Source organism: Daphnia pulicaria, chromosome 3 (genome assembly GCF_021234035.1).
Source record: "Daphnia pulicaria isolate SC F1-1A chromosome 3, SC_F0-13Bv2, whole genome shotgun sequence".
Classification (NCBI taxonomy): Eukaryota; Metazoa; Arthropoda; class Branchiopoda; order Diplostraca; family Daphniidae; genus Daphnia; species Daphnia pulicaria.
The window spans coordinates 12,394,937-12,407,172 of record NC_060915.1 but is presented as its reverse complement, the minus strand read 5'-3'; the positions used below and the strand labels follow the sequence as shown (position 1 = coordinate 12,407,172).

Genomic DNA, 12,236 nt, shown 5'->3' with positions numbered 1-12,236 from the left:
GAAATTAGCTGAGACTGTGGACAAATTAGAAGAACAGTGATATATGAATTAGAAAACATAATGAGTGCTGAACAAGATTAACGAATAAGATTCCGAAATTTGGGATTATAATGTTGCTTGTCCTCATGACCAACCTACTTTTAACTTACAATGAAAAAGTTATTTATCTTATAAGCTGCATAGAGCATCTGTAGCCTATTTATCAAATTTATCAAAACGTGGCACTAATCAATCTCTGATGAGATGAGACGTGACGAGACGCGACCAGACACTTTTGTTTTCGACTTATTGTCCTTTTCGTGCAGCCATTAACAGCATTGTCAGATAAATGTTATAAATGATAAATTTCATAACATTTGAACGAACCTGATTTGATTTGAACATTTTTTAAACTCGCAAATTTTTTTTTTTTTTTCTTGACTTGTCTTGACTCTTGAATGAGTGAACAGCATTAAATAATTTTGGTGCACGAAGTGCACTCTTCTCTCGTCTAATGGGAAAACAGCTGTAGATCACGAACGCACAAGACATTATCGACAATGGTGATTCTAAATCAAATTTGACTGGAGGGGGGCTTTGAAACGGGGACATTCCGATATGCAATCGGATGCTCTACCAATGAGCTATACCCGGCTATACCCCCTGAATGAACCAATTCATTTCGCATTAAAGATACATGAGCTGTATTCTTAAAAATTTGATTCACTGTATTCCACATTGTTCCAAATAGAATTGTTAGTAAAAATTAGATGGGGGAAAAAATATGTTGGACACATGCGTCACAGGAAACGGACGGAAACAAAGTAGGTTAGTGTTCGAATTGGAACTGCTCCACGACTAATTGCAACCACGGCTAGACATTGCATTATTGGTGAATGAATTCAATGAAAAAGTCGACATATGACAACAGTCGCGTCCGGATTTCAAGTGCCGATTGCTGCACCACCTCTCTTTAGTTTTGTAAATAAAGGTATTTCTTGATCCAAGAAACAAATGACGTCACTTTCATGTATACGCCGGGTACTCCTTTCCTTGCGCATCCTATACGTTGAGATTGATTAGCAAGGTATTCAATCAACTCTCAGTCAAAGAAAATCACACTTACCAAATCCAGAGCTGACGATGCCAACCTGAACGAATCGGCAATTGAGATCGTCACTTCCGTGATCGGTGATCAATGGGCCGCCGCTGTCACCCTGTAAAAACGGCCAGCGTCAACTTTTATTACCTCTGGTAAACATATGAGAAAATGTCACTCACTTGACATGTGCCTTTCCCCTCCTTGTAGGCGCAAAACTCACGATCTATAAGAGCACCGTTGGTTTCTTGGCATTTTGCATTTGAAATGACGTCGAGCGAAGCGCTTCGAAGGTAGTCAGATTCCATGCCAGAATCTTCCTTCATGTAGCCCCACCCCATGGCCGTCACACTCCTGCCGACAAACTTGACGTCCATGCACTTTTGTGGCAAGCAAATCGGCGAGATGTTCTCGGTGAATTCCACGGGTGAATCCAGCGTCAGGATGGCCACGTCGTTCCTCTGCAGTAATAAATAAGGAACCAAAGTTAATAAGGCCAATGTTGAAATACGAAAATGGACAGAAATCTATGCGCTCACCTTCGACAGAGGTTCGTAGGCTTCGTGAATTACATAAGCAACGACGTCTCTCGTCATCTGGGCATCGGTTGTCGTGGCGTTGCGGAATTGCTGCCCAAAATTGGCCTGGTAACTACGACCGTCAAACCTACACACAAACAGAACGGAATGACATATATTAAGAAATGTTCAAATGTGTTTTTTGGCTAAATAACAAGTCATGTAATATACTGATTCGTATCGCCTAGTGTTATGCAGTGAGCCGCAGTCAGGAGTTTGGTCGAGGAAATCAAAGATGCTCCGCAAGCGTGCTGGGACCGTTTCTTATTCTTACTTAATGTAACCAGCGCAACCTATTGGAACATAACCGTTGGTTGGAAAATCCGCAAAATTAAAAAAGGAATTCCGCCATTTCCGAAAAATTAGCCAAAAACTCACCATGAAAGGGTATTTATTCTTCGGAGTTATGGGGCTGGCTACCATCCGGAAGACAGCACCTGGGAATTGGTCGGTTTGACGCTTCCGGCGGCGTGTAAGACATTGATAGTCGTCGGCAACCGTCACGTCGGTAAGATCCTTAGAAAAGGATTTCCTACTCGTATCGGCGATAACGGGTTTAATCTCCTTGGAAACGTCCTTAGTCGTAGGAGGGGCAACTACTGCAGCCGAAGTGTCTACGGGAGCGACGGGCAAGTCGTTGGATTGAACGCGGTAGCCTCGGTGATCGGCCACGTACGAAGTGGCGACCAATTTGCCATTCGGGTTGATGTAACTCCAGGAGCCGACCAGCATGTTACCGGCAGCGTCACGGTAATTGGCGGCAGCCTGCCCAGGGTAGGCGTAACCGAAACTAGCCCTACCCAACTCGTCCTGGGCGTGCCACATTTGCGTGTTCACTGCTCCTTGTTGGGAAACGGGAGGATTGAAGGGTAGCATGGGATTTGACCCCGGGTGGCTGGAGTACTGAGCCAGGGTGTTGGCCACAGCCAACAACACCAACATGCAAACAATCTGACAATTCAAAAAATGTCAACATTAGGATGAGAATATATGTATAAGAATATTAATTCAATTGAATGAAAACTTACCGGATACTTCATTTTGCCTCGTTCTTCAATGAGAGCTGGATGAAGAGTATGGCTTTAGCTGTATTTGTGGATCCCCTTTTATACTCAAACGCGTTGATTGTATGACCAAAAATTAAATGTCACTTTAGTTTTTTGAAGGGTAAACTACTGCAACCGCACCCAATTCGTTATGCAAGCTATTTATACAGTCTACACCATGCGTAGATGCGGAAGGGTGTAAATTTTTACCTGTCGTCGAATTGCCTTGTTTAATCCAATTTAACAAGTAAAATCATGAACAAGCTGAAAAGGGAAATTCCCTGAAAAAGCTGGTTATGGACCACACCCGTGGTAGAATTTGTTTTGTTGTATCAGACACGGTGCAAAAGGAAAGAAAGGGTTTGTCTTAGTTGTCGCATCAGGTTGAAGTCGATTATATGCTGCGATTGCTGTCGACATTGAATATTTTATTAGCTGAAAGATTTAGGTTTTATTTGGGTTTTTTTTTTCGTTGTTGTCATGTCTTTGCTTCCAGTTTGTTTGTTTTCTTGTTTTTCTTTGTTTCACATAAAACCTGAATTGAGTCGTTGCCAGGTTAGTGCGGTGCCTATAAATACGTGACGAGCATCATGCGGTCATGATTTTGAAAGGAGAGATGGCGAAAAATCAATGTAAAGAGTCGCCTGGAGATATTTGGTTTGTTCAGAACCACGCCCTGATATCCCTTCATCTCAAGGGCGTAAATTGATAACATTCATATACAATGCCGGATGCTTTTAGAGACAACCTGTCGACAAGTTTTATTTTTAAACTGATTATTCTTCAATTTGTTGATTACACCAATTAGGAAGCGCAACTTTAGTTTCTTGCCAATCAAATTGTTTTGTGTAACAAAATGGAAAATAGATTTGAAGCCATAACATATAGGCGACGAGAAAATAATCAGGCACGACATAATCGAATCAAATTATCTCTTGTTATTGCCATGGATTCACCTTATCATCGATCCAGGTCGAGAATGATGTCAATCGGGTGTAAACATCCGGCTCACCGTTTTCAAAGCATCCTGTATTATCCATTAGTGTTATAGGAAAATCGCATCAGTTTTAACTCGCGTAACCGAAAATTATAAACATCTCGTACCACTTCCGTGAATCAGAATGCCAAATTGAACCCAGGGGCAGTCTTGGGATTCTAAGAATGATCGCAGGATCAACGGGCCACCGTCGTCATTCTACAGATGATTCACCCCATTAAAGAATGATTCAAAGTCAAATTTTAACGAGTTGATTATCGTCAAAAAAGTATATCTCTACCTGACACAAAATTTGCTTTGTTTGGGCGCACATCCAGTGGTCGGCTAATCCGCCGCGCAGGTGTTCAGCACACCAATTTTTGCTGCCAATATTGACGTCCACTTGGCGGAGGACATCCGAGTTTCTTTCACCTTCCTTGGCGTTTCCCCATCCCAGAGTCTGAGGGGAGCCGGAATGGAGGCCTTGGTGGCACGCTTTCGGCAGGCAGACGGTCGAAATTCTGTCCGTGAATTTGACGGGCGACTCGAGCGTCACAATGGCGATGTTGTTGACCTAAATTTCGAATAACAGCAGTCAAATTGATGACAGTGAAATCTGATTGGTTTATTTATCTACCTTTTTTTCTTGGTCATAATTTTCGTGAATGTCCACCTGATTGATTCGCATCGTGAGTGTGGCATCGTCTGCCGTTTCGTTCAAAAAGTTCATGCCCAGTTTGACCAGAAATTTGTCAAAAGCTAATCGGATACATATAATGTTGGCTTATCGAATCCAAATGTTTCCTGCGGGGTTTTATTTTTGGCATATTACTTGTTATCGTGGATGACGCAATGGGCAGCGGTCAGGATTTTAGTGGCGCTAATCAACGATCCACCGCAGGCCAACTTGTATCGCCGTGACGTTTCGTCGTATTTCAGCAACGCTGCCTGAACGAATTCAACAAATTTAGTAACGCTGACGTGTTCTCAATTAATCAAGTCATTCACTCACCATGAAAGGGTACGGATTCCGGCCCATTTCATTTTTAATACTAGTTCCATAGTTCGTTGCATCAGGCTTTATTTCTTCATCAGCTTGTCTTTTCGAACGGACTGGAAAGTTTAAGATGCAGTTTTCGTCGTCCGTTGGAGGTGGGACAGCCTTGGCAGGGTTGCGGCCGGCCGAAACTGCTCCTACTGCCAAATCGGCCAGCACAGGAGCGACTGCTGCTGGCAAAACATTCGAGGAGACGCGAAAACCTCGTTCATCGGCGACGTAGGAGACGTTGACCACTTTTCCTTCTGGATTGACATAAGCCCAAGAACCGGCCATGTTGCCAGCAGAATCAAGAACGTTGCTGGCAGCCTGGCCAGGGTAAGAATAGCCGAAACTGGCCTGGCCAATTTTGTCCTGTGTGATCCACTGTCGACTGGGCAACGAAGGTGACGAAATATCGGGTAGACTGGATGGATAATTAACATTTCTAGCTCGAGTGCAGGCCACAGCGAATAAAACCCAAATGCACCTAATCTGTAGTACAAAAATTTAAAATTTAGTATAAGTTTAAGAGAATTAATTTACTCATTAGAGTTATACTCACAGTGCTCTTCATGGTGTCCAGTTCGTCAGTGCGGGTCTGGAGAAGTAATCGTCAGGTTGGGCTGTCATCTAACAATCTTATATTCATCAGCTGAAGGACAAAATGGTCATCAACGGAGTTTGTGTTTCCCCCCCTTTTTACTTTTCATTCTGACCACACCTAAAAACTTGTAGAGGAAAGAGAAATGAAGGTTAAATCAAATTCAGCAACCAGTACAGGATAGCAACGAAACCAGTTTAATAACTTTCCTATCGATATTAATGGAATGCAAATACCCATCATGGTATTCACAAACTCCTCGCCAAAACGGGAAAAACAAATATTTGTATTTCCTGGCAAATTTCTGCGTCGATGGCAGAAAATTTTAACAAGACAATTTCAATTTTCTCTCTGTTGGAATATTCCCATAACTTGAGGAAATGGCGGGCACACCTTTTATTTTAATATTTATTGCTGTTATGTAAAACCGGTAAACTACAAACGGTTTTGATCACAAATAATCTAAGGATACAATAAAAATAGCCTCACGTCTCAAGTCCCGGCCGCCCATTGATTGCCACCGTTGTCCAAATAGTAGAAAACCCGAGAAGAATGTTTACCGCGTAATTAATCTTATGATATTTCAACCGGTTCAATTAATCACGAACCCATAAACAAGATTAACATATAATACACATGATCATGATTACAAGATCACATACCCCATACAATTGCTTACAGGTTGCATTTTGAAATGAGAAACAGCTAGCACCACCAGCGCAAGTGTATCAAGAAATACATACCAAAGAAAATCCATCAAAGAGATAAGCAAAGTCAAAAGTTGCCTCAAGATTCTGAAGCAAACCAAATGAGAAAGTTTTCGCAAATTGTGTTTAAGCCATTAAACTAATAGAAGCCATAACCAAACACACGTCACAATCGAATCGGCTTCCGTTTTGCACTACAACGGTTTCACCTTATTATCGATCCAGGACCAGAATGACGTCAATCGGGTGTAAACATCCGGCTCGGGCTTTTCATGGCATCCTGTTAAATCAGAGAAATTCAAATGAGATTTAACATTGAAGATATGTAAAAGCAGGCGCAGAATTCTATCTGGGTATTACCATTTGCTGAAATAATGATGCCCAATTGTATCCAGGGACACTCTCCATATGTGCTGACGGGCCTTTGTAGTACCATCGGACCACCATCGAAATTCTATAAGCACAACTCAACAAGGAATTACATTTAAGTCAAATTTAAAACACACGATCTTAAATTATTACTATTTTTATTAGCACCAAAGTATTTACATACCTGACACAAACCTCCATAAAACGGAAAAGCGCAAATCATATGGTTGGCTAATTCAATTTTCCTGCTCCTGGTAAATTCAATACAAAACTCTTTGGTTATCATCGTTCCGGTCATATGGCGAAGGGCACCATAGTTTTCTTCTCCTTCCTTCGAGTTTCCCCATCCCACGGCTCGGGTTGAGTCATAAAACTCCATTTCTAGGTGGCACTCTTTCGGCAGGCAGACGGTCGAAATTTTGTCGGTGAATTCCACTGGTGACTCGAGCGTCACTATGCCGATTTCGTTGAACTGTTTCGGAAATCATCAACAACTCCATCAGAAATCAACACAAATACGTAGTGTGTTAGATTGGTGCTATAACCAACCTTCGTTAGTTGATCATAGTTTTCATGAATATCTATCTTCCGGATTCACATTGTGAGCAGCATTGTGTTCAGCATCATCCTCTGTTTCGCTCAAGAAGTGCATACCCAGTTTGACCACCAATTTGTCAAGAATTCTGTTTAGTGTTTACACAATTATGAGGTCTATACAAAAGTTCTGATTGAAATGTGAAAACTGAAAAGTTCTGACGTACGTGTTGTTTTGAGTAACGCAATGGGCAGCGGTAAGGATTTTAGTGGCGCTAATCAACGATCCACCGCAGACCAACTTGAATCGCCGTGACGTTTCATCAAATTGGAGTAAGGCCGCCTGCAAGAAGAATTCAACGAATGTTAAAACTGCCGTGTCGTTCTCAATAGGTGAAGTCTATCACTCACCATGAAAGGGTATTGATTACGAAACGTTTGTTCCATATTCATCTTGGTAGATGTATAATCAGAATATTTAAATCGAGTGATATCTACGATAGGATTTCTATTTCCAAAGTTCCATTCACAACCAGCAATAAATCTTTTCGAGCGAGCCTGGCCTGGGTACGAATAGCCGAAACTGGCCTGGCCAATTTCATCCTGTGTGTTCCACTGTCGATTGAGCAACGAAGATGAAGAAATATCGGGTAGACTGGCTGGATCATTAACATTTCTGGCTCGAGTGCAGGCCACAGCCAATAAAACCAAAAAGCATGCAATCTAAAAAGAACAACAGATTTACAATTGAATAACAGTTGAAGATAATTAATTTACTAATTAGGGTTATACTCACAGTGCTCTTCATGGTGAGTCCAGTTCGTCGATGCGAGTCTGGAGTAGAAGTCGTCAGGTTGGGTTGTCATTCGGCTACTTTATACCCGTCCGCTGGATCGACAGAATGTCAGAAATGACTATGAAAAGTATCTGCGTTTTTCTCCCTTTTTACTTTCCATTCTGACCACACCTTAAAATGGCCAGTAAGACGTGAAGAGGAAAGAGATAGCTATGAAAGTTAAATCAAATTCATCAACAAGAACAGGTTAGTCAACAAAACCAGTTGAATTACTTTCCTTCAAATAATAATGGGATGTTCCATGGTATATCCAACTCCATGCCAAAAACAGGAAGCAAGAGATCCATTTGAATTTCCTGGCAAAGTTCCACATAAAAACCAAAAAAAGTTAAGAAGAGAAATAAGATTTTCTACTGTTGAAATGTCTCTACGACACGAGGAAATGGCGGGGACTACTTTCACTTGGTAATTTATTTGATATAACCGGTAGAACTACATACAACACACGGCCACTATGATGACATAAAGCAAGGATATAAGAGCCTGACGTCTCAAGGCCAGGTCCTTTGATTGCCATCGTTGTTTAAAAAGTAAAAAAAAAAGTTGACGGCATGATTAATCATATTCGGCCGCCAGTCGACAGACGTGGCTTTTCGTGTGTGTCATACCCCCCCTTACCTTGGGTGTTAACGGAAGAATTGGTACTGGTACCCAGTGGCGCTAAGCTACGCTACGATCCGTAACGCTGCTTTAGTGGCAGTGTGAACGCACCTTAAGGCAGTGCAACTTATTGATCCAATTTTAAAATTCGCAAAACTATCGGATGGCAAAACCCCAACTCGATACAAATTAGAAATTAGCAAAGAAAAATCTGACATACTGAAGGAAGAGACCACATCGAAAATTGTAGCCAAAATATTGTGGGGTAAACCTAAAACTGCTACTGAAAAAATTTATCGGAGCACAAAATCTGAAGTAATCCGAAATTATCATATTGCATTGATAAAAGAAAACGTAATCAATCCCGAGACAAAAAAATTTCACGATGATTTCATTAATCGGCATGATGGACTATCTGAAGGTGCCAAGGAATTGCGTAAACATTTGCTTCAATTCAGTCAAAAAGTTGAAAACTTGGAAAAAAGGATTTTCAATTTTGATGAAAATTTCGGCAAAACGCCACTGGAGCCCAAAATATTTAATTATCCTCTACCCGTTGATGTGAAGGACGAGGAAATCCAAGGATTCTTGGATAAGCTCGTCTTCGCAGTCAACACGCCCAACGAAGGGGAATTGGATGACGTACTCAAAAGTGAAGTGGGGAAATATTTCGCGCTGCTCACTACCGACCTTCAGTCAGCCTACGTCATGAACGAAATGGTCAACTGGTTCAAAAGAGAAGACAATGTTTGGCTGTCGTCGGAGGAAGCGAAGAAATTATGTTTTGACAAAACGCACAATATAATGGAATCGATACGTGTCAATGCGATTTCAATCGACTATCAGAACCAGTTGAAAAAAGACCTGATGGATTTAGAATTTAATAGCGATTCTATTCAAATTATGACTGAGAAATTGGAACCGTTATTCTAAGACACTTCCAGGTTAATTATAAATATTGGATCAGAGTCACCTCGACACACCGCTGTCAAATTCATTGCGGCTTTAAAAAAACTTGATGATTTTAAATATGACGATAGTTTCTTGATGACACCTTCGAAGCGTCTAAATGACGAAGTGGAAGCCAAAAAGTTGAAACACTGTTTTGAATTGAATAAGGATTCTCACGATCTGCTAGTCGTCGTTTGTGATGACGAAGCATGGTTGGTTATGGTTATTCAATTTCTATAGCGCACTTTCCAACTGAATGTTCAAATGACGCTGGTTAGTTTCCAATTTGGAAGATGTGATTAAACACATCACAGTATATTTAACGTCATATCCTTGAAAGCAATCAAGGATCCTGTGTTTGTGCGTGCAACCTCAAGGGCGCTACTGCTTACAGTTTTATGACGGGTTCAGCTGGGGTTCGAAACCAGAGCCTCAATGCCTTTTTTCCAAAGCGTTGACGCTCTAGTCCACTACACCCCACATCCCCTCTGCATCGGCTCAAAATTATGAAAAATATGCCAATCTAATTCCGGACGAACGCTCAGATAAAAAAATTAATAAAGTGATTATCATACTGTATGTGCGCATAAATCTGCCGTGATATCCGATGAAATCAAATTCACTGATCAAACTGATGCATCTCAGCAAAAGATCCAGTCCCTCAAAGTTTCTTTTCAGCTTAAAAAAGATTTGGGACAACAAGAAATGGAAAACAATAAAATAACGGTGGGAGACTTGATTGGTGACAAACCGGAAGAGGTAATCGATATCAATTCTATAAAGGAGTTGACGCAATTTGGAGGAAAATTAATTATACCTTCATTCGATGACACAACTCATTTTGATGAGCAAATGTACATTAAGCGAAAGTTGAAATTTCCTTTCCACGATAAGTTTGAGGATGAAATAGCGAAGCGACTTGACTGCAGTGTAACTCTACTTCGTGAAGAGGAATGCAGGATTCGACCGGATGGCCGCATCGAATGGCTCGTTGAAGACAAACGCAAAAAAGAAATATGGGAAAGAATCGTAAATGTCGCAAATCTATCGTCTTCATTAAATGAAATTCACGAAGATGATCATTTGATTCCTTCCTTGAAGGAGTATGGAAATGAAAAGTCAATTGTCATCATATCCGGAGTAGCCGGAACCGGAAAATCCACAATTCTTTCTCATTACTATAAACAAATTAAAAAGGCAAAACCGGACCACTGGGTAATCAGAATTAATATAATTGACTACGAAGCTGTCTTGAAACTGTATCAAATTACGAGTTTGGATGTGGTTGATTTATTTATTAATCGATTACGCGTCGTCGATGAAAAAAGTTCATTTTCTCGATCGTTACTGAGAAACAGGTTCGAAAGGGGGGATCGTATCATTTTCATGTTTGATGGGTTCGATGAAGTCAACCAATTGTGTCAAGATAAAGCGATTGAATTGATGAGAGCCATCAGTAAAAAAAAATCGATTTGACTTTACGTGACAACCCGACCCCACATGCTCGACGATTTACGATTTCAGTTATCCCAATTGTCTTACAGTTTGGAAAACTTTACGGGAAAAGATCAGATCGATTATCTTACTTCTTATTGGACAAAAGAACTAAATCCATCTGGAAATAACGATGGGCTCCTTCAACAGTTTACCAAATCGTTAGTCGATCGGGTGTCGGAAACTCTGAGAGACGAAGAAAAGTCTTTTGTCGGAATCCCGTTGCAATGCAGAATTCTAGCCGAGTGCTTTCAGTCAAATGTTAACGAATTAATAACAAAAAAATGTGCTATGGATAACGAAGAATCTCGTAGGTCTGAGGATGTGATTTCTGATTTACTTGTCGATCAGAAATTTGATTTAATTAATCTGTTCAACCGTTTAATGGAAACGAAAAGCAAAGTTTATCGTGAAGAGAAAGCCGATGCTGCTAACGCTAATCAGATCATGGAAGACGCTATAAATGATTTGATTCAAGATATTCAGGTCACCTTACAAATTTGGCCATCAAAACAATCGTCACAGATCAGAAGCTGTTGAACGTCTTGTTGCCACCTCAGGCATCGCATCGGTCCGACCAAGACATCGCCAAGTGGGAAAATACGGTCGCTTCAAACGCCCTGAAATTTGGGTTGACATTCAAAAGCGGACATGAATCAAAGGTTCAATTTCTGCACAGGACATACGAAGTGTATTTATTCGCCAGATATTTGTACCAAGGGTTTCTTCTCGACGAGAAACGACACAACAAATTACTAGAAAATGAATCCATTCGAATGTTAATCCTGAAAAAAATCCTGGCGACATGGGATTACCATGGCGTCCAAGTGTTTTTTAATAGCATGATGAAAGAATTAGTCGAGGGCGACAAAGAATGGCGCAATAAAATTGACAACCGCAATTTACCGGAAAGGATCAAGAAATTGACGGAAAATTTTTACGACCAATATCTTCCTGAAGACTCACCTCCACCGGTTCCAGACACAGAATTTTCTGGGGGGTGTCCTCGGACATCACAAGCTTATCAACGGTACGACACTGAAAACGCACTTCATTTTTCGCTTTGGACAGGGAATACAACCACATTCACATTTTTGTGCGATTGCCTTGATGCAACTTTTAATGAAAAACAAATCGTAAACGTAATGATGAAATCTTTCATACAAGGAAGCTATTTTTCATTTGCTTTTTTTCGTAAGACCAAAAGCAGCTTATTTAAAAGATTTATCAATTGCTTGGACAGTGAGGCGGATAAAGTGATGTCAACGCTTACAACTTTCAGTTGTAACTTGCCTCCAAGTGATTTGGAGTATTCTGAGTGGAATGGAGAGGAACAAAAGAAGACTGTGTACCATTTGTTGCAATTTATGACAAATCAACGCGATGCTTTCGAAAAGTATTTCGATC

At 40.8% G+C, this 12,236-nt stretch overlaps 4 protein-coding genes and 1 long non-coding RNA gene across 5 annotated transcripts; all 5 read right to left on the bottom strand.

Annotated features, from left to right (window-relative positions):
• Positions 1 to 739: 739 nt before the first annotated feature.
• Positions 740 to 2,906, bottom strand: LOC124328528 (acrosin-like). The gene is made up of 7 exons (XM_046787346.1): positions 2,685 to 2,906; positions 2,035 to 2,607; positions 1,828 to 1,949; positions 1,618 to 1,744; positions 1,261 to 1,539; positions 1,106 to 1,196; positions 740 to 1,041 (listed from the first exon to the last, which is right to left on the bottom strand). Exons 1-7 carry the CDS (start codon positions 2,694 to 2,696, stop codon positions 953 to 955), a joined length of 1,293 nt encoding a protein of 430 aa, XP_046643302.1. The 5' UTR covers positions 2,697 to 2,906; the 3' UTR covers positions 740 to 952.
• A 734-nt stretch (positions 2,907 to 3,640) lies between these two features.
• LOC124329456 (transmembrane protease serine 11G-like) lies at positions 3,641 to 4,408 on the bottom strand. Its single transcript, XM_046788515.1, has 4 exons — positions 4,316 to 4,408; positions 3,980 to 4,252; positions 3,807 to 3,897; positions 3,641 to 3,729 (listed from the first exon to the last, which is right to left on the bottom strand). The coding sequence occupies exons 1-4, from the start codon at positions 4,406 to 4,408 to the stop codon at positions 3,641 to 3,643; spliced, it is 546 nt and encodes a 181-aa protein (XP_046644471.1).
• A 108-nt stretch (positions 4,409 to 4,516) lies between these two features.
• LOC124328605 lies at positions 4,517 to 4,818 on the bottom strand. The gene is made up of 2 exons (XR_006916341.1): positions 4,687 to 4,818; positions 4,517 to 4,622 (listed from the first exon to the last, which is right to left on the bottom strand). It is a non-coding gene; the product is annotated as an uncharacterized LOC124328605 (long non-coding RNA).
• Positions 4,819 to 4,867: 49 nt separating this feature from the next.
• On the bottom strand, positions 4,868 to 5,469 carry LOC124329454 (cuticle protein 7-like; the record flags this gene model as incomplete). Its single annotated transcript, XM_046788514.1, has 2 exons — positions 5,280 to 5,469; positions 4,868 to 5,209 (listed from the first exon to the last, which is right to left on the bottom strand). Coding segments are annotated over exons 1-2 (354 nt in total), but the record flags the coding sequence as incomplete, so codon positions are not given.
• Positions 5,470 to 6,219: 750 nt separating this feature from the next.
• Positions 6,220 to 7,381, bottom strand: LOC124329453 (clotting factor G beta subunit-like). Its single transcript, XM_046788513.1, has 6 exons — positions 7,340 to 7,381; positions 7,156 to 7,271; positions 6,993 to 7,077; positions 6,579 to 6,866; positions 6,386 to 6,479; positions 6,220 to 6,305 (listed from the first exon to the last, which is right to left on the bottom strand). The coding sequence occupies exons 1-6, from the start codon at positions 7,379 to 7,381 to the stop codon at positions 6,220 to 6,222; spliced, it is 711 nt and encodes a 236-aa protein (XP_046644469.1).
• Positions 7,382 to 12,236: the final 4,855 nt, after the last annotated feature.